This window comes from Pogoniulus pusillus, chromosome 23 (assembly GCF_015220805.1).
Source record: "Pogoniulus pusillus isolate bPogPus1 chromosome 23, bPogPus1.pri, whole genome shotgun sequence".
Lineage (NCBI taxonomy): Eukaryota > Metazoa > Chordata > Aves > Piciformes > Lybiidae > Pogoniulus > Pogoniulus pusillus.
In genome coordinates this window covers 18,239,968-18,265,879 of record NC_087286.1, presented here as the reverse complement: position 1 = coordinate 18,265,879, position 25,912 = coordinate 18,239,968, and the positions used below count along the sequence as shown (strand labels likewise).

The 25,912-nt window shown below is 40.5% G+C and overlaps 1 protein-coding gene across 2 annotated transcripts in view; it reads right to left on the bottom strand.

The window, feature by feature from the left end:
• PTPRN2 (protein tyrosine phosphatase receptor type N2) overlaps positions 1-25,912 on the bottom strand; it is a 705,188-nt gene that overhangs the window by 44,666 nt on the left and 634,610 nt on the right. For both annotated transcript variants that reach the window (XM_064162805.1, XM_064162806.1), the window contains 2 exons: positions 21,858-21,931; positions 10,793-10,870 (listed from right to left, as the gene is read on the bottom strand). In XM_064162805.1, the coding sequence (XP_064018875.1) occupies positions 10,793-10,870; positions 21,858-21,931 (152 nt within the window). The remainder of the gene's footprint in view (positions 1-10,792; positions 10,871-21,857; positions 21,932-25,912) is intronic.

Genomic DNA, 25,912 nt, shown 5'->3' with positions numbered 1-25,912 from the left:
ATGTTAATGATCTTTGATGAGGTTCTGCTGTATGTATCATCCTCAAAACATTTCCTAGACAAGAACACCACCATCCCTCTTCATTTACTGCACATTAAAGGCTGAATCCTGCAACCCAAAGATGAGCAGTGCATTTGACATCTGCAGGATTCCCTGTTGATGAAACCTACCACGTGTAGAGACCTCATGCTGTGGTTATCCAGCATGCCAGTCCAATACAAAAGACTTGCACCCTGGAATGAATTATATTTGGTATGAATTACATGCAAAGGGCCACAGAATTGTTTTTTTAAAGTATGGAGGAAAATAAAAGTCACAAACAGGAGAATCAGTGCCATGACACTGCCACAAATGCAGGTCTTGGAAGCTTCTATTTCAGAGTGTCTTCTTTTAGTAGCTTGTAAATAAAATATTGAACATGAATCCCAAATCATCTCCCCTTTTTTCCCCAGGATATTCCATTTCTAAGCTTCTTTTTCAACAAATGATGCATCCCAACTCCACTTTTCCAGTCACTTTCTTATTTAGTTTAGTGTTGGGGAAATGACAAGACATGGTCTGATCAGGCACTATTCTTTTGATGGGAATTGGTGGAAGAGTTTCTAAAATGTGATGATTTAAACAGAAAATAGATGGGATAATCAGTGAAGTCCAGCCTGTCACTAAAAATAACAGGCTAATCACACCAGCTGCTTTCTAGAAGAGATCTCCAACAAACTAAAAATTTCACCTTTTCAGTCTTTTAGGCTTCCTGAATAGTTATGAAAGGCAACTATTTGGAGAAGCAGACAAACAAGCAAACAAAACCCAACTAATTTCTAAGAATAATCAAAACATGACACGAGAAAATGCAGCTCCTAAACAGCAAGGCAAGGTACTAACCCCTGCTGAATCAGATAATGTTCATGCCATTACAAGTCTTGAATGTAATTAACTCAGCTGTGACTTCTTTCAAGTTCTACATTGGATCTAGGAAATATTGCATTTAATGGAGACAGAAAATAACTTATTCTGGAATATTTTCAAACAAAACCTCAGTATTTTCATAGGTTAAAAAAACCCAACCAACCAAAAAATAAACAGAGGAACTGTTAACTCAAATTCATAAAACAGAATCATAGAATAAACACAGAATCATCATAGAATCAACCAGGTTGGAAGAGACCTCCAAGATCATCCAGTCCAACCTAGCACCCAGCCCTACCCAAGCAACCAGACCATGGCACTAAGTGCCTCAGCCAGGCTTTGCTTCAACACTTCCAGGGATGGCAACTCCACCACCTCCCTGGGCAGCCCATTCCAATGCCAATCACTCTCTCTGCCAACAACTTCCTCCTAACATCCAGCCTAGACTTCTCCCAGCACAACTTGAGACTGTGTCCCCTTGTTCTGTTGCTGCTTGCCTGGGAGAGGAGACCAACCCCACCTGGCTACAGTCTCCCTTCAGGTAGTTGTAAACAGCAATGTGGTCACCCCTGAGTCTTCTCTTCTCCAGCCTAGATGACCCCAGCTCCCTCACCCTAAATTGGGTGGGAGGTCATTTAGCTTTCTCTTATTAACTGGAACTTCACAATGTATGGACAGGCAAAAAGCAATTTTTTTGCTAACCTGTTTTTTGCTTAAAAATGACATCATTTTGATATAAAAAAGGTCAAATCTGACAGTCAGGTTTGCCCTTTGTAAAGTCATAATTGTGTGAGACAGCAAACATGTAGGTTGAAAAAATAATGATTAACAACCTATGCTTAATTAAAAACAATTATCTGACTTGCAGTGGAAAAGATGGCTTCAGGGAGGGCCATACATAAATGGTCTGAATGTCAGATTGGCTCCACGTGTTAGGTCCCTACTGTTTCAGCAGCACTTAGAATCATAGAATCAGTCAGAGTTGGAAGGGACCACAAGGATCACCTAGTTCCAACCCCCCTGCCATGGGTAGGGACATCCTACCCTAGAGCAGACTGCCCACAGCCTCAGCCAGCCTGGCCTCAAACACCTCCAGCCATGGGGCATCAACCACCTCCCTGGGCAACCCATTCCAGCCTCTCACCACTCTCATGCTCAACAGCTTCCTCCTCACATCCAGCCTGAACCTACCCATCTCCAGCTTCGCTCCACTCCCCCTAGTTCCCTTGTTTGGAAGCTAAAGGGAAAGGCAAACTCAGGATGATTGCATATGTGGCAATAACTTCTGCTTTCTCAGAGAGACATAAACTGCTCTTATCCTTCTCAGTAGACTCCTAACTCAAGCCTTATCATTAAATAATTTAAATACAAACACTACTTAGCGTTGTGGGGGTGACAAAGCCACGTTAAGGAGGGGCTGTCTGCTAAGCAGTAATTAGCTTTTCACTTCAGTGCTGGGAAGGTGTGGAACCTAAACAGTAAAGGGAGAGGAATTTTAGAAGGACCACGTCTGAAGCACCTTCTCCAACAGGAGCCATAATTAGAAGCGAGCGCGGTAAACGCACACTCCTCTGCCGAACGCCTATGGAATTGCTAATGCTGTATTTATTTCACGTGGCTTGACAAGTTACTAGAGCTCTAGGGGCTACTGTTCTGTGCCTATCTCTCCCTTGCTGTTTTCCTTTTATTAAATTAAAATATGCATATTTTACACATGGAATTGCTCTGTGTCGCTTTTCATCTGCTCTTCTTTCTGAAGGTGAGAGCTGATTAGACATGCAGGAAGTCCCATTCCAGGCAAAGAAAATAAAACTTGGGAATCAACACTGCTTGAAAGCACTGCGGTCTGCACAGAGGAACAAAATGCAGAGAAACAATTTTGTCTGTAAATTAATTTCCAGCACTCACAAAGTACACTGAACTGGGAGCACAGAAGCCAGTAATTAGAGCAGGGGAGGGTTTGGTACAGTTGTTCTTACTCGACCCATGGGCCTGGAACACCGGTTTTTGCAGGGAGACTCATTCAGCTACAGGGACATGATCTTCTGCTCACTGGGGTTTGCCCTGGGATAGGAATAATGACTAATGCTTTATATACAAAAGGAACAATCAGCTGGCAGTATTCTGTATTTCTTCTGATGAATTAAAAAAGATGGATGAGAAAAGCACTGCCAAAAAGATATACGAAGCTTTATCATGTGCTGAAGACTGCAGCTTAGGAACTGGGTTCTTAACATGCTGCTGTGTTCTGGGAGGACAAACGGTGGGTAGTTTTTGAGATGAGTCTGATAATACACTCCTTCGTGTGGGTAGAGAAAAATCATCCTTAAAACAGTTTGAGATGGGAAAATGCAGGAATGAGAGCAATGAAAAGCTGAACTCTCTGGCTCAGATTAGGGTTCTGGATTTTACTCCTGGGGCTCTTTGTTTAATAGTCTTGAAATAAAAATTAGAAAACAATCAAAGGAGCAGAGGTGAGGTCCTTCCCCGTAATCACAGCAGTGTAAACCTCTCCTTGATTGAGATTCTGGTTTTGTTTGTTGGCAATATATGGCCAGCTTCAACAAAGGGATGGAGAGCATTCCAAATGCCTAGATTATTTCACACACTGGCAAATAGTAGAGGAAAGATGAGGCAATAAGAATCATGAGTTTGATTCAGACCATGTAGAATGAAGCTCTTTCTCGCTTCCTACATGAGCATCCTAACCACAAAGGGGCAGTAACTGAAGTCTGCTTTCTTTGTCCTGTTTGATTTGCTGCTGTTCATGAATGGTATCAGACCATTCCAGCCAGACTGGGTTCCCCCACATCGAGGAATAAGGCAGCTGGGGAACAACCTAGCCTGAGCTACACATCTATTCAGGCAAAAGCTAAGGAATCTTTTGATCCAAAGTACCAGTGTTAACTATATTAAATTGCATGACTTCCTGTTGTAGGTGCTTTGAACATTACTGAGGGTAGAATGAAGAAAATCAAATTCCTCTATTCCTTCTGTAGAAGCTATGTAATGGTCATATACTTATTAATGATGCTGTACACGGAGGGAGGACATCACATAAACCCAGCAGATATTGACAAAAATAAGTATTAGATGTGATTTCATTTTCTAAGGCAACTAAAGCAGATCCTCCTAAGTCACTTGGCAGAGCCCTCTCTCTATTTCACTTAACATGGAAAAATAAACAAAACAAACAAAACAAAACCCCAATGGAAATGCACTTTCCCTCCAAGAGAGGGAAAGGCAAGAAGAGCAAATGCAGGTAGACTAAAGAGAGCGAGGCATAAAGCAGGGTATTTTTCAGTGGGGAAAAGAATGGTCTCCCACAGAAATCTCCACTTGGAGATGATGATCCTCAGCAGATATGCAGTTTAGAAAACTGGCATAATTAAGAACAAATTTCCAGTGTAAGGAGAGTTGGTTCTAAATATCCTAACTCCAAGTAGAATAGTTTCTTGCATATTATCATCGTCATCCTTGGAGGTGTTCAAGAAAAGACTGGATGAGACACTTAGTGCCATGGCCTAGTTGACTGAATAGGGCTGGGTGCTAGGTTGGACTGGATGACCTTGGAGGTCTCTTCCAACCTGGTTGATTCTTGCTCCTTAGAACGCATTGCCAGTTAAGACATGTACTTCATATCAAATACTTCATGGAACTATAACACATAGGGAAAAACATAGGGAAAAATAACACAGGGGAAAATAACATAAGGAAAAATAACAGAAGGGAAAGAAACCCAAATTGTATTCTTCCAGAATTATTCACAACATGGAACTCCTGCTGTGAAAACTTGTTATAGATCAGAAATGTTCTACATCCTCTTTCTTTTGAATTAGGTTCAAAGAGATGTTGAATTTTAATAGCGTTGTGTGAAAGAGCTGAGTGAAATCTCACTGAAGCTGCTGGACAAAACCATCACCTTTCATTCAAGATAAGTGTAAGAAACATGCAAACTCTTTTATGGAGCCTGATAACTGAAATTACAGAAGTTATCATCAAAACCAAGAGAAATGGGAAGCATATGGACCCATGAGTTTCTCCAGAAACTGATATGCTTAATGCAGAGAGAGTCATTAATCAAGGCAAGATGATTAATGCAGATAAGCAGCAAAATAAAGAAACTGCCAGCACAGCTCAACACAGCAGCATTGTGATTCTGCTAGAAAAAAATCTGAGAGATGTTTGTGGTAAAACATTGAGTGAATGAGGCTTGGGGGGGGAAAAAAAAGGGGAATTATTGCCTGTAATTTGGTTCTGTCTTTGTTCAAGGAAATCAAACTCTGTACTTTTCTTTGTAAATAAAATGGAACTATATCAAAGCATTCTGAGGATGAATTCTCTTTCCAGCTGAGAAGAAAACAATTCAGAGGTCCAGCAAATTGTTTAAGCACTCAGGTAAAAATGGATTAATGCCATGTGAGGGGAGGCATCCAGTTTTCAAGAGAGGGAATCGTGAGGTGGAATTCCCACGGAATCAAAATAGAATCAGTGGAGGAGGTATCTCTTGGAAATAGTAATTGGTAAAAAGAGATGAAAACAAGACCAGATGAAATTAAAAGAAGCCTTAAATCAGCTGGAGGCTTTTCAAAATTAATTAAAGTAGTAGCTGGAAAATTTCCAGTGTGGTCTAAGAGATGACATGCAGGCAGAGATGAAATCTCTGCTTGAGCCACAAACACAGAGCATCCAGACAAATTAGGAAGCCCTGTGGTAAAACAGATCAATGAGATGACTGACAACACAACTCCTGCAGGCTAGAAAGTTATCAAAGAAATAGGTAAGCCAGGAAAGTTGGAAGCTGGCACTTGCTGACTTAGAGAAGCTATGCCAAGAATATAAGGAGCTGAAAAGTAAACTGGTGGGACACAGCTGACTCTGGAAGTCTGATGCCTGAAAGTGGTCTTACATCATTTGAAAAGCCAGAGTAAGACTTGCATTTTTTATCACTATTGTTTTTACCACATGCACAAATCTGAACACCACTTGAAAGTGACCAATATACAGGAGTTTGGACCACCTACAGATCAAAGACTGCATCTCTGCAAGAAAATCTTTCATCAAGCTGATCTCTCTCAGGTCAACATGAGAACTCAAATGAATAGAAAGGTATACAGCAAATGTTGAGTCCAGAGGGCAGGTCTAGTAGCTCAAGCTAGATGACACTGAAGAGCAACACTTGGTCTCTTCCTCACCTTACCAAAGAGAAAAGCATCTCCCAAGAAGTGGTCACTAGTAAAATGATTAAACCTAGTGCCCCCTCCAGTCCCATACTGTGGTAGGCATAAATCTACTTGTCAGTACTAAGAATGCTAAACAAGATGAGCCTGAAAAAAGCATCACCAATATCTTAAGAAATAGCTTTGCCCAGTTTGGGAAAGAGAAGGCACTGCTACCATGAGCTTTGCTCATATCTGGGCAGCTTGAAAACAGCAAACAGAAATTTTATTGTCTAATAGCACTTGCACAAAAACCCCCCAGGCACTGGATCAAGAAAACAGGTTTTAGAGAGACCTGCCAATAAAACTAAGAAAAAAAGATTATCCAAAACTAAATCATCTCTTTGGTTTAAAATAGACATAACAGATGTGACTGCATGATCCTGTAGATGACAGCCAAAGAGCAGCCAACACTGTAGACCAGTGTTAGAGCTCAGGAACTGTGCTGCTTTTGGAAGAAGCTTCCTCCAGATGCACTGTCAGCCTTCTCTCTTGCTAATAGGCATTGGGGGGACCACTGAGCAGCTGGACTAAAGTAAAACCTACAGAGAAAGTACTGTGACACTACAAATCCATTCCTAGTGGGCCACACTGCTTGCTAATGTAGAATGGAAGGATGTGAGTTTTGAGAGCAACAAGGTTTAGAAACAGCCTCTAGAATCCGAGCATGAATTCTAGACAGACTGGACAAATGAGGAGCAATTTGGGCTTGATTACAGATATCAAGTTAAACTTTCAAGTAAAGCAAATGCTTTGAGCAACCTGTTCTAGGGGGAGGTGTCCCTGCCTATGACAGGGGCTTGGAACTGGCTGACCCTTGAGGTCCCTTCCAACCTAAACCATTATTGTGATTCTAGAAGTGTTTTCTAAAAATCAGCTTGAAATACCTACAGGAGTGTAAACAGTTCTGAGAGTTTCTTGCTGGAGCAGTCTTTCAGCCAAGTTAAAATGGAAGTGCCTAATGCCCACCAGGCAGCTAGGCTCTTGGGAATCTTATCAGCCAACTCTCTGCAGAAATAGGAAGCAATACATCTCACAAATATTGCCATAGAAGGTGATGCCAAGCTTCAAGAGTTGCTTTTGGACTTGCTAAAGCATGACATTGTGTAGAACAGTCCCATGTTTCTCTGGAGTCAGTCACTCTTCTCACTGTCAGTTAGAAAACTGCTTCAATGAGCACACAAAAAGGGAAAAACACAACACAGCTCACAACAGCTGGTAGTAAGTGGAGGAAGGAGAGGGAGGAGAACCACTGAGAAGATGCATCAGGAATGAGTAATTGAATCTTTAACAATCCCTGGTGGCAGCACTATGGTCTGCCTTAACTAAAGAAAACTGTACTGAAGGGATTCTGCCCTGACAGGAGTTAATTCTCTGCCTTGCATGGCAAGTTCAGGTTTTCCATGTTGAACCTTAAAATAGATACTACCAGGTGAAAAATGGATATGAGCTTTGCTCCTGCATCTAGGCATAAACCACAACTTCAAGACTTGGCTTTTGACTTGTACAATGGATCCAGTACATTGCAGTGGTGGTGGGCACAGTGTTCTGTAAGGACTTAATCTCTCTTGACCTGTTTATTACACCTGGTCACTATCCTGTGCCACGTAAAAAGCTTGGGACAGCACTGTGTATCAGCACAATGACATGATCTGCTGGAAGATTATGCTTTAAAGAAGTGGATGAGGAACTAATCTGTCATAAGTAGATTATTATGTTGAAGTGAAAGATTGCATCAACAGAAGTGTAAGATGCAAACTTTTCTAGGCAAACTATTAGAAGAAGCAGTAATATAATATCACAAAACATCATAAAATGGACATGTGGCCACTCTTGAGCAGCTGAGCCACAGCTGTCAAATGGTTTCATAGAATCAGCCAGGTTGGAAGAGACTTCCAAGATCATCCAGTCCAACCCAGCACCCAGCACTAGCCAATCAACCAGACCATGGCACTAAGTGCCTCAGCCAGGCTTTGCTTCAACACCTCTAGGGACAGAGACTCCACCACCTCCCTGGGCAGTCCATTCCAATGCCAATCACTCTCTCTGCCATCAACTTCCTCCTAACATCCAGCCTATGCCTCCCATGGCACAACTTGAGACTGTGTCCCCTTGTTCTGTTGCTGCTTGCCTGGGAGAGGAGACCAACCCCACCTGGCTACAGCCTCCCTTCAGGTAGTTGTAGACAGCAGTGAGGTCACCCCTGAGCCTCTTCCTCTCCAGACTAAACCAGATGGAAGCATGGAAAGACAGAGTTACAGGTTAAAATATACAAAACATACATGCACTAAAAAATGCACAATTAACCCCCCTTAGGCCTTAGGAATCATAAACTATCATGGCAGAACATCTAAGACAGCATTTGATTTTGCACCTTTCACTTCAGAAACACATTTTCAAGTACCATGCCTGTCCTAATGAGTCCACTTGGCAAGGGAAAAAAAGGCTCAGCCTTCTCAATCGTGTCTAATTACCAAGCAGTGAAGACAAAAATCACAAGTTACTTGACAATTCAAGCCAGAGCAACAGCTCAAGTGACTTCAAGCAAAAAGCATTTGCTCTGCACTTCTAAAAGGCAGTCCCAAAAATATCTCAGACTGAGCATTTAAACACCCAGAAACACAAACTCCAACAAACTTCTGGAAAATGGTTCCTCATCAGAAACAGTAGGAAATTGTGATCTGAAAAGCATCTTCAAATAGAGACCAGCTAACACTTTTTAATCACAGGCCAAGTGATGCACATGAAAAGAGATGATGATTTCAAGCTCCTGAAACACAATGGTGCTTCCAGAAAGTTTCACAGAGACATTTCTTTCTCTTCAGAACAAATGTGTCTGGATTCACAATGCAAAACAACAAATAAAAGCATATGTTCACGTTGATAATAAGCCTCAGTTGGCCTCCTCCCCAGACAACTTCAGTAAGCTTTCAGGCACAGCTTTGCACATACAATGGAACATCTAACACAGAATATCTGTCACAGAGTCGTATGCATTTAGCCTGGCAGCGTGTGCATGCCCAAATCTGAGAGCTGCATGAGCATGGGGGGAAACTGCATGCAAAGTAAGCTCCTATCTGTGCATGAGCACTGCTTTTAGATCCAAGCCTGCAGAGAAATTATGCACCTATTTGAATTTATGCAGCAGGGTCTTAACTCAGCTGCTTCTAGCAGGTAAAATGAACAAGAATGTAAATGTTTTGGGGAACTGGGGCACGTGAGAAATAGGATTCAGTGGAAAAAATAGTGGTACATAATTCCAGATCCTTTTTGATCTGAAAAGTGGCAATGAATTCTGGCTACAAAGAAATCACAGGCTCAGAGGATGTTAGGAGTTGGAAGTGACCCAAGGAGATCATCGAGTCCAACCCCCCTGCCAGAGCAGGACAATCCTGTCTAACACAGATCACAGAGGAACACATCCAGACAGGCCTTGAAAGGCTCCACAGAAGGAGACCCCACAACTTCTCTGGGAAGCCTATTCCAGTGCTCTGTGACCCTTACAGTAAAGAAGTTCCCCCTTGTGTTGAGGAGGAACTTCTTTTGCTGCAAATCATCCAGTTCTTGCAAGTAGTTTAACTGCAGAGACCTGGCACTAAAATATCAATGCTCTGATGTGAGGCTATCAATATAGTTTCTAGGTGACTGTTCTTCATCAGAGCTTTTCATATACATAAGTGCCTTGAATATCAATCATAGAATCATAGCATCAGCCAGGGATGGAAGGGACCACAAGGATCATCTAGTTCCAACCCCCCTGCCATGGGCAGGGACACATCTTACATCAATTTACATCTTACATCAACTTAGCATCTCACCCCAAAATTTATCATCTCACCTCAATTTAGCATCTTATCTCCATTTTATATCTTACCCCAAAATTCAGCATCTCACCCCAAAATTTAGCATCCTACCCCAAAATTTAGCATCTTATCTCCATTTTATATCTTACTCCAAAACTTAGCATCCTACTTCAATTTGCATCTTATCTCCATTTCATATCTTACCCCAATTTAGCATCTTATCTCCCATTTTATATCATACCCCAAAATTTAGCATCCCACCCCAAAACTTAGCCTCCTATTTCAATTTACATCTTACCTCCATTGTATATCTTACCCCAAAACTTAGCATGCTACTTCAGTTTACATCTTATCTCCATTTTATATCTTACCCCAAAATTCAGCATCTCACCCCAAAATTTAGCATCCTACCCCAAAATTTAGCATCTTATCTCCATTTTATATCATACCCCAAAATTTAGCATCCCACCCCAAAACTTAGCCTCCTACTTCAATTTACATCTTATCTCCATTTTATATCTTACCCCAAAACTTAGCATCCTACTTCAGTTTACATCTTATCTCCATTTTATATCTTACCCCAAAACTTAGCATCCTACTTCACTTTACATCTTATCTCCATTGTATATCTTACCCCAAAACTTAGCATCCTACTTCAGTTTACATCTTATCTCCATTTTATATCTTACCCCAAACTTAGCATCCCACATGTACTAGATTTTTAAAAGGCCTTTTTGAGTGAAGGTTTTTCTGCCTCTTGTGACTCATGCTCAAGATATTTTTCTACATTACGAATTTCTGGAAGCACAGGAAAACATCTGACTTGCAACTTCAATTCAGTTTGCAGGGAAATATTTTACTTACCTGCCAGAAGTCAGCAACAGTAGCAGGGAGAGGGCCCTGGGTGGCAATATATGCAGGGTTTCGGGGGTCATGGTCCATCTGGAATAAGAGAACACAGATTTCATTAATTTCAAAGAAAATCCCTTGCTGTAAAAAGACAGAAAGTATGTGAGTGCAGAAACAAGGGACTTCCTAAATGACTGTCATGTCCCTCCATCCTTTACTGACAAGCAAAGAATTTTAATTCTATTTATAAGGCCAAAAGAAGACTTTTTCCAGGCAAAAAGTGATGCCACTAGGCGAGTATCAGCACTGATGAGCAATGTCCTATGTCCTCCATATCCACTGTGAGATCATATGTGGTGGTTGACAAAGGCATTTGTTTGAGATCAGTACTTGTGGTTACATAGCAACCTAGGAGCCATTTGAAACATTTTCTACACTGAGTTTTAAGAATGCTTCACACATCTAAATATGTTCTCCATTTCCACCGTGCCAGTCAAGGGCACACGTAACTAAAACCCAGCAAAAACGGGGAACAAATTCAGCTCCTGGCTTTTTCTGGTTAGCTGATTTATCTAAATACATGGATTTGGCCTCAATAGAGGAAGTTCTGCTTAAAGACCTTAATTATTACATTTAATTCAAGGAGCAGAAAATTCACTGAGCAGAAAAAATAAAGAATCTAAGAAACAAAGCCATCAAGAGTAAATAGGATTAGTGTGTTACAATGAATGTTTTCAAACTGATGGGTGGTTTTCTTGGTTCTAAATCTTAGGACCCATTCTGTTGAAAAAAAGAAGATCTACTGAGAGGATTAAAAAACAAACAAACTCATTCTAACCCTGAACTGCCCAGGACAAAACTTTGAACATAAAGAGACTCAGTTCGGCTCTCAGATGTGTGGCTGTGACTCAGTGACTCCCAAGGCGGTGAGAGTTAACTTCAATCCATGTAGCTGAAGGCTGAATTTTTCTCAATCTGTGATTCTGTTCTATAAGTAAAGATCTGAATAAGAATGAATGTGAGTCACATTTGCATGAACAGGCATCTACTGAATTTATTCATGGCCTATCAAAATCTTCAGTGATGGTACATGTCAGCGTAAAAGAAGGCACCTCATAATTATGTGCAACATAAAAGAGGGAAGAACCATAAAAGAACAGATGTAACTTACTCTAACAGAACAACAATATGATGAATGTTGCAAAAGGGAAGAACACTTTTATGTTTCTAATTTTCTGATGTATAATTAAGCTGGGCTTAATATTAAAAGTTCCCCATGACAACACAACACAGGTAAAAAGAAGTCGCAGAATCCATTTAAAATGAAAGCTTACTCTTGATTCACCACCTTTAGTCATTAAGAAAACCTTGACCAGGATGTCCATAATAGCACCATTTTCTTCTGGGCTTCATTGAGATGCTTCTCATATCTGGAAATAACTCCTCATAGAATCATAGAATCAACCAGGTTGGAAGAGACCTCCAAGATCATCCAGTCCAACCTAGCACCCAGCCCTAGCCAATCAACCAGACCCTGGCACTAAGTGCCCCAGCCAGGTTTTTCTTGAACACCTCCAGGGATGGTGACTCCACCACCTCCCTGGGCAGCCCATTCCAATGCTAATCACTCTCTCTGCCAACAACTTCCTCCTAACATCCAGCTTATACTTCTCCCAGCACAACTTGAGACTGTGTCCCCTTGTTCTGGTGCTGGTTGCCTGGCAGAAGAGACCAACCCCACCTGGCTACAACCTCCCTTCAGTTATTTGCAGACAGCAATGAGGTCTGCCCTGAGCCTCCTCTTCTCCAGGATGCACACCCTCAGCCTCTCCTCATAGGGTTTGTGTTCCAGGCCCCTCACCAGCTTTGTTGCCCTTCTCTGGACACCTTCCAGTACCTCAACATCTCTTTTGAATTGAGGAGCCCAGAACTGGACACAGCACTCAAGGTGTGTCCTGACCAGTGCTGAGTCCAGGGGAAGAATAACCTCCCTTGTCCTACTGGCCACACTGCTCCTGATACAGGTCAGGATGCCATTGGCTCTCTGGCCCACCTGGGCACACTGCTGCCTCATCTTCAGCCTCATGACAAGCAACTGCTCACAACAAATTTCAACTTTGCTTTTTTTGCATTCTAGCAAATGTCCTCTGATAGGAGGACATTTACTACCGTGGGTAGTTTGAGATCGGGGAAAAGTAGCTTTGGAAAGTAGTATTAGTAAAAAAAAACACCTCATGAAAAACAGAGAGTTTTGGTTTGTTTTGTTTGGTGAGGATTGAGCCATTGGACTAAACACAGCTGAAAACAACAGCAAATGTGATTAAGGAAAGTCAGGTTTAAAGGGGTTTTGTGTTGTTGGTTGGGATTTCTTTGCTTCTGTGGTTGAAATAACTTCTGCTGTTTTGTTTGGAATCCCACAGAGATCTGTAGGATTTAATCATGTGCTTAAATGCAACTAAAGCTCTTAGCTTAGAAAAATTGACCTGCACTGAGGAGAACTTACTTTTCCCAGTGCAAACAGTTGTAGACCGCATCTACTTGAAAATGATGTCACTAACAGAGGAGAGCCTGACTCAGAAATGTAACCCACAGAGAATACACCAAACTTCAGACAAATAATCATTGACTTTGAATTTCTTCTTAAACTAAGTCTTTTGTATGTAGACATGCCAGAAAACAAAGGCAGAAGAAATCAAGGATGATGCAAATAGCACTGTCATGGAGGAGATACGTCTCAACATTCAGCTGATAAATCAGGAATAGGCCAATCTTGGCATTTCAGCATTAATCAAGCTCTGTCACAAAGGTGCTGTTGCAACGTGGCAAACATTACAATAAGCACAGAGTAGTGAAGTGTATCAGCAGTTGAACAATAATTCAAAAGACAATTGCAATTATGGCATTCCAAGCACATTGTGTTGCACAGAAAACAATTATGAAGAGAAACTCTTCTTGCTTGGAGCAGAGAGAAAGTGGCAGAAAGCCCTATCAACACTACTAAATGATCTTTAACTGAACAAAAATAAGAGCAAAGATTAAACTAATTACATGGAACTCCTGGTTTCATCAGTTTTCTATTATATGTCCTCTTTTAAAGGCCACATATTTCAGGAGAAGTCTGGAAAATCACTATGCTGGCCACAGTCAATTTAACAAGAGTAGGTGACTGCAAGGGATGCTTCATCCATGTTTTTGTTATGCTCTTTTGTATTCTCTCAAGGTCACTAACAACACTGAGGGCATCTTAATCTCTCAAAGTTTGAATAAAGTTTGAATAAAGAAATAAAGCCAGTAATGGATTTTAAACTAACTAATCAAGGCCCAAGTAAAAGGGTTTGGGCTTTTGTTTTTGAATGTCAGAAGTTGTTATCTTCTTTCAAGGATCCCTCAGATTTCTCACTGTGTGACAACAGAAAACGCATTCTCCAGAGAAGAATAGCGAACTGCAGGCTTCCTACTATCAAGTAGTAAACCTAGAATCGACTATTTGATAACATTTTACATTGGAACAACCTTCAGAAATCACCCTGATAGCAACTGCTCAGAAAGAACAAGAGTTTTTTTTCTCCCCTCTACATCCCCATCAAAGTGTGGAGTTCACAAGGCTTACATCAGCACTGGATCGAACAGCCATTTGGGGAAAGAAAAAGCTACAATTATTACAGTTCTTCTGCTATGGTGGAATTCTCATTTGCTGCTGCAGCAGAATAAAGGCAAGTTTGTTCCAATTTATTTTTTTCTATAATTTTGTATTAAGGAAAGAAAAGGATTGAGGATTACTATAAATGACCAAGCGATTCACTGTGGTGATTTCCATCACTACCAGTAACAAAAGCAAATGGAAGCAAAAAGGAGGAGCATTCAGATTTCTTATTGGAAAGTAAAACCTGCCAAAAAGTGGCACAAATTGTGGTTTTCTAGAGGGCTCTGAAATATAAGTTGACTTTCCACATCTTAAAGTAGGAAAATAGACAAAGAGCACAATATTGCAATTACTGGCACCTTTGTTAAATCGATTATCAGACCACAGCTTTACCTTTGCTTTACCATTAGAGTAAAAGGGAGGTGGTGGAGTCACTGTGCCTGGAGGTGTTGAAGCAAAGCCTGGATGAGACACTTAGTGCCATGGCCTAGTTGACTGGCCAGGGCTGGGTGCTAGGTTGGACTGGATGATCTTGGAGGTCTCTTCCAACCTGGCTGATTCTATGATTCAGTTTTCCTTCATGAATTCTACTATTCAGTTGCCTTATGCTAAGACTTTGCAAGGAATCCCTGAAGAAATCTAATTTTTGGTTGATTTTTTAGATAGAGATCATGCTGCTGCCTGATTTTACTGATCATGCTGATGAAATACAGCAAAATCAAAGCACTCTGGGAGTACAGCCTCGAATTTCTTGCATATGGACTTGAGAGTGGCACATATAGATTCTTATTAAGCAGTCTTCTGAAACTGTAAACTGACCTCAAAAGTGCCAAGAGGTATCGATGACCATTTTGAGATCTCATGTAAATGGTATGTCAGTTCATCCCTGCCCTTCACCTTCCCTTTCCACATGGAAATACGTTGGATAAGATGTACTCTCAGCTGGACTACATTTACCTTGGCCTTAATCTACTGAGCCCAGCTGAAACATTCCTAAATCACATGAGATCAGAATGAGATTCAGTGTAGACCAAAAATGAAGGAAAATCGAACTCTGATGAGCACCTTAACAATTTGTATGGATTGAAGCTTTAATTAATAAATATATTTATATAAATATATATTTATATATAAAATATATATTTATTTATAATGTATTAATATATAAACACAAATTTAATGTGTTTAGAATACAAACAAATCCTACTTCCTTATATATATAAAAGTATATATTTACATATGATGTATTAATATATAAACACACATTTAATGTGTTTATAACACAAACAAAACCTACTTCCTTTTATATATATAAATATATATTTATACATATAATGTATTAATATATAAGCAAAAAGTGTTTATAATACAAACAAAACCCACATCCTTTTATATATATATAAATACATGTTTATATATATAATGTATTAATATATAAGCACACATTTAATGTGTTTATAACACAAACAAAACCTACTTCCTTTTATATAGATAAATATATACTTATATATATAATGTATTAATATATAAACACACATTTAATATGTTTACAACACAAACAAAACCTATTTCCTTTTATATATATAAATATATATTTATATATAATGTATTAATATATAAGCACAAATTTAATGTGTTTATAATACAAAACCTACTTCCTTTTATATATATAATTATATGTTTTTACATATAATGTATTAATATATAAACACACATTTAATGTGTTCATAACACAAACAAAACCTACTTCCTTTTATATATATAAATATATATTTATATATATAATGTATTAATATATAAGCACAAATTTAATGTGTTTATAATATAAACAAAACCTACTTCCTTTTACATATATAAATATATATTTATATATAATGTATTAATAAACACACATTTAATGTATTTATAATGCAAACAAACCCTACTGCCTTTTATATCTATAAATATATATTTATATATAATGTATTAATACATAAACACAGATTTAATGTGTTTATAATACAAACAAACCCTACTGCCTTTTATATACATAAATATATACTTATATATAATGTATTAATACATGAACACACATTTAATGTGTTTATAATGCAAATAAACCCTACTTCCTTATATACATATAAATGTTTATATATATATAATGTATTGATATATAAAAACAAATTTAATGTGTTTGTAATACAAAGAAAACCTACTTCCTTTTATATATATAAATATCTATTTATATATATAATGCACTGTCCCTGGAGGTGTTCAAGAAAAGCCTGGATGAGGCACTTAGTGCCATGGTCTAGTTGATTGGCTAGGGCTGGGTGCTAGGTTGGACTGGATGCTCTTGGAGGTCTCTTCCAACCTGGTTGATTCTATGATTCTATGAGTCTATGTATTAATACGTAAACACAGATTTAATGTGTTCATAATACAAACAAAACTCACTGCCATGCATGTATTTATTACACAGGGCACAGAGAGTCTCCAAAAGGACACTTGTTTTTGTGAAAGCCTTACCCAGCTGAACTTTGTAATCACGTTCACCTCAGCCTTACAATTAAAAAGAAGGTAGACTACTCCTCCTTTTCATGTTTGAATTAAAATTGAAAGCAATTTTTAAGTCCTTCCCTTAAAAACCCCTAATGGAACAAAAGAAGTAGATCTGGTTGTGAATGCCATTATGAATTTCAGAGTCTGAAATTTGTATGCTGTGTTGGAACAAACTGTCATGCTAATGACATTCCTCAGTCTGGTGTCTTCAATAATAAGCAAACTAAGGTTTTAAATGTAGTTGATGGGGTTTGAGGGTTTTTTTTCCCTTCTCTCTCAGACACCCTATGAGGAAAAACAGAATTCCCATTTACTTTCATGACCTCTGATTTAAAAGCAAAGATTGCACATTATTTACTACTGGATGATTTGCCCAAAATTTAATGAGGACTAAGTACAAATATGACAGATGTAATTATCACAGTTTTATTCTGCACAGTCAGGGTCTTCTTGTGCTGTAATTGCAAGCCTTTCATTCAGCTGCTGATAGCAGAGTTATTATCATAGTACTTTCTGTTATTTCAGAGAGGAGGGAAACAGATTTCTACCTCACTTTTACCTGAGGTAGAAAATTTATCCTGAGGACTCATCTTGCCTGGCCTCACGCTACAGCGAAATTAAAGACCGATGGGAAGGACTTTGACTAAATCTTTGCTATTTTCCTTACCCACCACCAATCCAACCCCAGTTTTCACAACATCTTGGAGGGAAAGGAGGCCCTGAGAGGGGGGGCAGCAGTTTTTAAAAGGCAGAAACATGTGGGCAGGTGGCCAGCTCATTGTCTAGGGTGGAGGGTTTTTTTTTACGGTGTACTGCTGCACTCATTTAGACTTAAGTTAAGGTTGAGTGAGCCCCAGCTGGAGGCTGGACCACTGACCCAGAAGCTGGAGATGCTCAGTGACATGTACACGACTGGAAGCCTTCCTTTACGAAGCTCAAATATAATTACTTTATTTTACACTCTTTCCCTACCAGGCAGCTCACATGTGCAGGGACAAAAAAGCCTCTTCCAGTCAGTTCAGACAGTAGTGATCCTGTGCTATTAATGCCCATCTTGCAGCTCACTACAATGCCCGCTCCTAAAGCCAGCGCTGCAAGGCGCAAAGGCACCGGGAACATCGCTGCATTGACATGATAATTACTGAGGTTATTTAAGTTGAAAGGCGGCAGCCTGAAGGAAAGGAAGGGTAGGATTTTTGCAAGACTGAATAAAGGCAGACTTATTGGTCCTCCACAGCCACTGCACACTTGCTAAGATGTGTCAGCTGACAGCAGAGCTCCCAAATAAACAGCGGAATCAAGACCATGTATGTCCAGCTCAGGCTGAAAGCGCAAACGCTGCAGGGTCAAGTGCCCAGTGTATTCCAGCAGGCTTCCGAGATGAGAACAGACACTGAATGTCTCTGCCACCATTGTATTCTACCTCATTACACATAAATTATATCAGATCAACCAACACTGTTTACACTAACCTGAAAATACTCAACTTTGATCATAATGAAACAGTTCATAGGGAATCTTTCCAAACTATGAGCTACCTCATTACAGATAAATGATCTCACATCAACCATCATGTTCACACTAACCTGAAAATACTCAATTCAAGAGAGATGTTGAGGTGCTGGAACATGTCCAGAGAAGGGCAACAAAGCCGGTGAGGGGCCTGGAACACAAACCCTATGAGGAGCTGGGGTTGTTTAGCCTGGAGAAGAGGAGGCTCAGGGGTGACCTCATTGCTGTCTACAACTACTTGAAGGGAGGTTGTAGCCAGGTGGGGGGTGGCCTCTTCTCCCAGGCAACCAGCAATAGAACAAGGGGACAGTCTCAAGTTGTGCTGGGAAAGTATAGACTGGATGCTAGGAGGAAGTTCTTCACAGAGAGAGTGATTGGCACTGGAATGGGCTGCCCAGGGAGATGGTGGAGGCACCGTCCCTGGAGGTCTTCAAGAAGAGACTGGATGAGGCACTTAGTGCCATGGTCTAGTTGGCTGGATAGGGCTGGGGGATAGGTTGGACTGGATGCTCTTGGAGGTCTCTTCCAACCTGGTTGATTCTATGATTCTATGGGCTATCTCATTACACATAAATTATATCACATCAACCATCATGTTTACACTAACCTGAAGATACTCAACTTTTATCATAATGAAACAGCTTGTAGGGAATTTTTCCAAACTATAGGCTTGCAAAGTAGTGACTTTCTCCTACCAACCTGTCACTGCATCAACTTCAGGAAACACATGTTTTATTTATTGCTTTCAAAGCAGAGAAATGACTACTGAATTAGTGAAACTCACAGAACACCTGGAGCGTGCCTTCCCTTGGAAGAGCAGGGCATCTACATAAGTGTGGGCTGTGGCCCTTCCTTTCCATAAAGTACAGCCCCTTATCCTACCACGAAGAAGAGGAACTCAAGAGTTTCTCTTGGCAATTTTGCATGACTATGCAAGATACTGGGTGCTTGTCCCAGCTCAATGAAGTACTTGTGCACCCACTTACCTCTGGGCATAGAAATATTTCTGTAAGAATCATAGAATCAACCAGGTTGGAAGAGACCTCCAAGATCATCCAGTCATACCTATCACCCAGCTCTAACCAGTCAACCAGACCATGGCACCAAGTGCCTCATCTAGTCTCTTCTTGAACACCTCCAGGGACGGTGACTCCACCATCCCCCTGGGCAGCCCATTCCAATGGCAAATCTGGGACAACCATAAGAATATTTGCTTCATCAGTGTGATCTGTTTCATTGAACAAAATCCTTACAATCATAGAATCAACCAGGTTGGAAGAGACCTTCAACATCATCCAGTCCAACCTAGCACCCAACCCTGTCCAATCAACTAGACCACGGCATTAAGTGCCTCATCTATTTTTTTTCTGAACAACTCCAGGGATTGGAAAGCTACAAAAAAATAAGTATCTTCTAATCATGCAAAAGGAAATACCCTTTTTAAGCACTGGATTGAAAGGCAAGATTACAGTACCCTGTAAAACCATGAGAGCCAAGGCTGAGGAAGTAGAGATCCTCTTCCTGCATTAGCTTCAGGCATCCTGACAAAGCAAATCTTCTCCCAGTTATGTCAGTAGTGTATCTTGATTACGTCTCTCCACCCCCAACACTACCTGATCTTACACTTTTCAGTGTAATTAACTGTAATCCAGAATTACAATTGCAACAAGCATATACACACATGCAAGAATTTACCCCATCTCCAGCTGCTTACAGCTGTATCCACACAGATTTCTGGGCAGGTGTCAAAAGCTCATCTTGGTTTTTCGGCAAAAGCACAGCATCTGTACTGCTGCCAACACTGAATCTGGCTCTGCACGGTCTACAGATGCTGCAGTTCCACTCCTGCACCGTGCTGTAGTCATGTGAATTACAACCAAGCCCTTACAAAGAAACAGCATCTCACTTCCAGCTAACACCTCCCACTCCTGTGCTTGCCACAAAACCTCTCAGCCTCTGCTATCAACCTAAGACTTGATCAAACGTAACTCACCAACTGTGCCCTAAAGAGAGGCGGAGCACCGAAGCGCTGGAGCTGGACGTCTCTACATGAAGTTACAAGCAGGATACGCATTTCTTGAAGTGCTAAGTCACTCTGATCTACTGATTCTGGAGTCAGCTAGAGCATGGTCTACTCAGAGACATACTTAACAATAGTCCAAAACCTGTCCTAATCTGTGCACATCTATCTGTCCTCTAAAACAGCAGCTGGAGATCCCTGAAGCCTGCAGATGCTTTGGTTTCCCTTCTACCCTAAGCCAAAGACAAAGTAATTCTGTGTACTTTTTAGCAGTTTGAATAAAACACTTTTACATATTCAAGGAGGCTCAGAGCAGACCTCATTGCTCTCTACAACTGCCTGAAGGGAGGCTGTAGCCAGGTAGGGTTGGTCTCTTCTGCCAGGCAACCAGCAACAGAACAAGGGGACAGTCTCAGGTTGTGCCAGGGGAGGTCTAGGCTGGATGTTAGGAGGAAGTTATTGGCAGAGAGAGTGATTGTCATTGGAATGGGCTGCCCAGGGAGGTGGTGGAGTCACTGTCCCTGGAGCTGTTCAAGAAATGACTGGATGAGGCACTTAGTGCTATGGTCTGGTTGACTGGCCAGGGCTGGGTGCTGGGTTGGACTGGATGATCTTGGAGGTCTCTTCCAACCTGGTTGATTCTATGATTTTATGATGCAAAAATGGATTGTCCTATTTTGCAGTATGAATGAATACACAAGTGGAAAGTGATCTTGTTTTTGCTTTCCAATCAGTAAGCTGAGAGAAGATCCAGGAGAGCAACAAAACTACCAAGCCATGCATTGGCAGGGCAGTGGAGGCAGAGGTCTGGTTGATTGGATGAGGCTGGGTGCTAGCTTGGGCTGGGTGATCTTCCAACCTGGTTGATTCTATGAATTCTATGAATAAGAGGAAATGTCACTTCCTAATACAGAAGAAGTTCAGAAGCCTGTAGAGCTCAGCACTCCATGGCTACAGAAATGATTCCTCCTGTGACTGCTGCTAGTAGCACAAAGCAAAAAAGAACAAGGAAGTTTTACCTCCTGAGAGAAGGAAAAGCTCCACTAAGGATGTATTACTTGAATTTTATGACCCATAAGTTAAACATCAAGTGCTGAAAAAACTGACAACATTACAAGGTAGAACAATGACTACCTAATGATTTTGTTTTCTTAGTACATAAACTTCTAGGGTATTGCATGCACACATAGAAGATTTACTTCTTTTCAACTTGAAAGAAGAGCCTGGAACACTATTTGTGAGGTGCTCACAATCTGAGGTTGCACAATCTGAACAGTGAGGTGCCTCAACTAAGCATTTTTTAGCACCGTGGAAGAATGGAGAGTGACTATGTGGATTATTTCTCATAGGCTAACAATACTTACAATCGGGCTAGCATTGATGTAGTCTGAATTGTTGTGGCTATTTTCACCTTTCAGACATATCCTGGAATGATCATCTGTAAAGGAGAAAAGAAGAGAAGAAAGAGTCTATGCAAGCAGTCTAGCAATTTTAATTCAAACAATGTTAATGTGTATTTCAAGATGGACAAACAATAAATATCAGAAGGGATCTTTCCTTCTGACTCCCAATCTAGCATAGCCTTGATACAGCTGGAGTCAGCAATGAAGTACTAAGATATCTCAGAGGGAGGGTATCAGAAAGCATGCCTTCATGAGATGCACAATAATGTGCTACTACCTCCCATAGGAAAAAGGTGGAACTCCACTGCTCAGAGAGGTTAAGATTCAAACTAGGCAGACCACTAGAAAAAAACCCAAGTATTATAGCAACCACTCCTGTGTTTGTAGGGTCATGGAAGAAGTGATCTGATACACTTTGTTCATCTGGCTGCTCTATAAAATGAACAGCAGGAACATCACAGTTGAGAGCTGGACAGTAAGTTAATCTGTCTTGATCAAAGACCAGTGCTGTGTGGTGCTACACTAGAGACACGAGGAGACAATATGACTTGGAAATGATTGTGGGAGAGAGAAAATGCTGGTAACAACTGCACCTAGAAGTATGGCAGGGCACTTACAGATATCTTACACTGCTGGGGAGATACTCAGTTCAGACACCACTAGCTAAGAAACAGCAGCTCTGAACATAGAAGAATTACTCATGTTGTCTACACATTGCAAGTTTCTTTCATCACTTTTTAATGTGTATTTTTACTGGTGCTAGCTTAATTGTGTTCAGAGCTGGTACATCCCAAACACTTACAGATATCTTACACTGATGGGAAGGTACTTAGTTCAGACACCACTAAGAAACAGCAGCTCTGCACATAAAAGATTTACTCATGTTGTTTACATATTGGAAGATTCTTCCATCACTTTTTAATGTGTATTTTTACTGGTGCTAGATCAATTATGTTTAGAGCTGGCACAGCTCAAACTCCATTCTTTACTCTGGGACATACATAATGGATGGGGTTTATTTATCTGTATTTAGACAGTGACAATGCAGATGTCTGCATCTCTTCCAGTCATCTAGACTCACTTTCTGCTAGGAGGAAAGAAATACTTATATGTTATGAATCATGTCATCCTGGTTTATCTAAACCAAACAGGCTAAATTGCACTCCAGAAGCACCCATTTCTTTTCACTGACTACAGAAAGAGTGACCAGATCCCATGCAGAAAATGTGTGTAAGAGATGTCCAAGTCTCTACATATGAATCCCAAACAACTCTGTACCTGGTACATAACCTGCACAATTTATACCTCTCAGCAAACTACTCTGCACAGTCTATTGTGGTGAACAAGTCAAATGAATGAAAAGCTGTTCTTTACTGTTCACATTAAATTATTTCAATGGCAAGGTTTCAGCACAACAGGAGGATAAAGACTATGAGAAAGGCAACACCTTCATGCACATTATTCACTTCCATCTTACTTTGCCAAGGAAAGAAGTAAAAATGAACTTGTGACATTTGAGATCTTGAGGCTACCCAAGACTTTTTATAGGGAGCTTTACAATGAGGTGTGTCACAGAGTGCTTGGAAACTACAAAACTACAGCTCTGAAATCTTTTGGCTGTGCAGGAGATGTGCAGGTTGTGTGCACTATGTGTGATCTCTCACGTATCTCATTCTAAGTAAGCACTCAGGATAAGCCTCATTCATTACACAGCAAATGTGTTTGAGCCAATCACCAAAGAAAACATGTGAAATGCTTTCAAATGGATGAGAGAGAGTAGAAAGTGATTCATCAGTATTTAGCAAACAGATGTCAGCGTGGCTCTCCAACACAAGTCAAATGTCAGATTAGAAACTTCAGGACCTGGAGTCTTTTGTTTGGTTGTTTCTGTGATGGTTTGGGTGTTACCCTGCCACCCCTACACTTTGGAAAATCACCCAGACTAGACTCAGTCAATCTGCAAATTGAAGAATGAAGCTTTATATTCACAGCTTAGCACAAGATACAAGCAGATATTTACAATCTATACAGCTAGATACAGAAATAACCAAGTTAAAAACAATACAGAAACACAACAGCCCTCCTAGAAACCAGAGTCCCCAGAAGGGGCTCCCAACCACCCTTCCACCTTCCCCCCACCCCTCTACCTTACCCTAGACTTTGCCTTACACTCAAGTTAGTTTGAAGGGTCGGCCAAGGGGGTTAAGAAGGAGATGGATTAGTCACACAGATGCCAGGTTAGGTTAGAGAGAGAAGTGCAGTCCAAAAAAGCCCAGAGAGCAACTCTCTTATCTATGGTCTTGTTCTTATACATCACAGCAAGCCTACGAGTGCAGTAGCCATCACCATCATTTCCTTTTCACAGCCTATAATCTAGTTCCTCTCACCAAAATATCCCAGCTAGGCTCAAACTAGCACTAGCTCAAACTCAACCCTCTGATTGAGTGTACCATATAATTATCCTTCCAGCTTGGAGGGTTTATCAGAGAGAGAGAGACACCTTAAGGTTTTGCTAATAAAAAGGAGGTGATAATTTGTATTTCTTCTCAAACAAAACCCAAACCAAAACACAACAACAAACCAAAACACAACAACAAACAACAACAACAAAGAAAGCCCCACCAAAACAAACTAAACAACAACAAAAAGGCTTGCAAAAAAGGTTGTGCCTGTGTTTTCTGCATACATCAAGAGTTTGCACCCATGTGTGCTTCAGTTTCAGACTAAAGTGTTCATATTGACAACGAACAGATTGTGCTTGTCTATGCCTGTTATCACCTCAAAGCTTCTAGGAACTAGCATAATAGCTCTTCAGAAAGAGGCAGAAAAAGGAGAAAGAAGGGGGAAAAAGGAATACCACTGACACCAGTTTGTTATGTTAACAATAAGCATTTAAGGGAAAAATGCTGAATGTAGAGGATATATTTTTCATGTGTGTAAACTGCGTATTGATTGTGTTAGAAGCAGGGGAAGAGAAGCAGGAAATGAGGAAGGGGATGACAGAAAAGGAAGATACATAAGTGTAATCTAAAAAGCAAGCAAGAAAGATGAATGAAGAAATAGGAGAGGAGAGAGATGGTAATAACGAAGTGAGAGAAAAGACAAATGCTGTTAGTAGCTACTGCAGTCTGGCCAAGCTGCAACTAGTCATCATTTCAGATAGCTACACTAGCTACTGCTGAATGCTGAACTGCTTTGCATTTGCTGTTGCTCCAGCCAAGCTACAGCAAAATGTATAGATAGGTATGCGTGGCTGAGAGAGGCTTCCTAAAGGAGTACTCCAGGAGTACTAGCTGGAGTTTGCACTAAGAAACCTAAGGTTTGGTGCCTACATACAGATTATCTTTGTGTGGATTAGGTTACAGCTAATGGAACTTGATTTACTTGACTAAATAGGAGAGTGTTTTACTGTCTGTGAAACTGCAGAGTCGATGAGACTTTGCACAGGGATAACACATATGATACAAGTGCTGAAGACTTATACCCTCCTCAACCAGCATCTGAAGCTCCCAGAGATTATATGCAAGGGCAGCCTAAAGTTATTAAATCCATTGTAACCCAAATAGCAACTTTTGGCCATTACACACTTCTCTTAATGGCACTGCACTGACCAGCAGGAAGACAGCTGTCTCACAGGAAGACAGCTACATGGAGATACTTCAATTTAGGCAGCTTGCTCTACTGTTTCACAGAATCATGCCCAGCGAATTTGAAATCATGTTTATAGGGATATCTGAACTCTTCTAAGGACACTTAGTCTAGCAGTTAGGAGGCCACAGGTCACCCACAGAGGCTGTGTTATACTTACCAGCTTTGTGTGGGTACCTCAAATACATTAGACATCTCAAATGGCACTGAATTCCTGCATTTAGGAGACTGAGTTGAATGCAACATGTGACATCTATCTGGATCATTGAAGGAGTGACCGATACTACAGCAGTGTGCCATCTCACAATGCGAGTGGCTGTGCAACTTAATGAAGATCTATTCTATTGTTTTCCAGATGGGGACTGAAG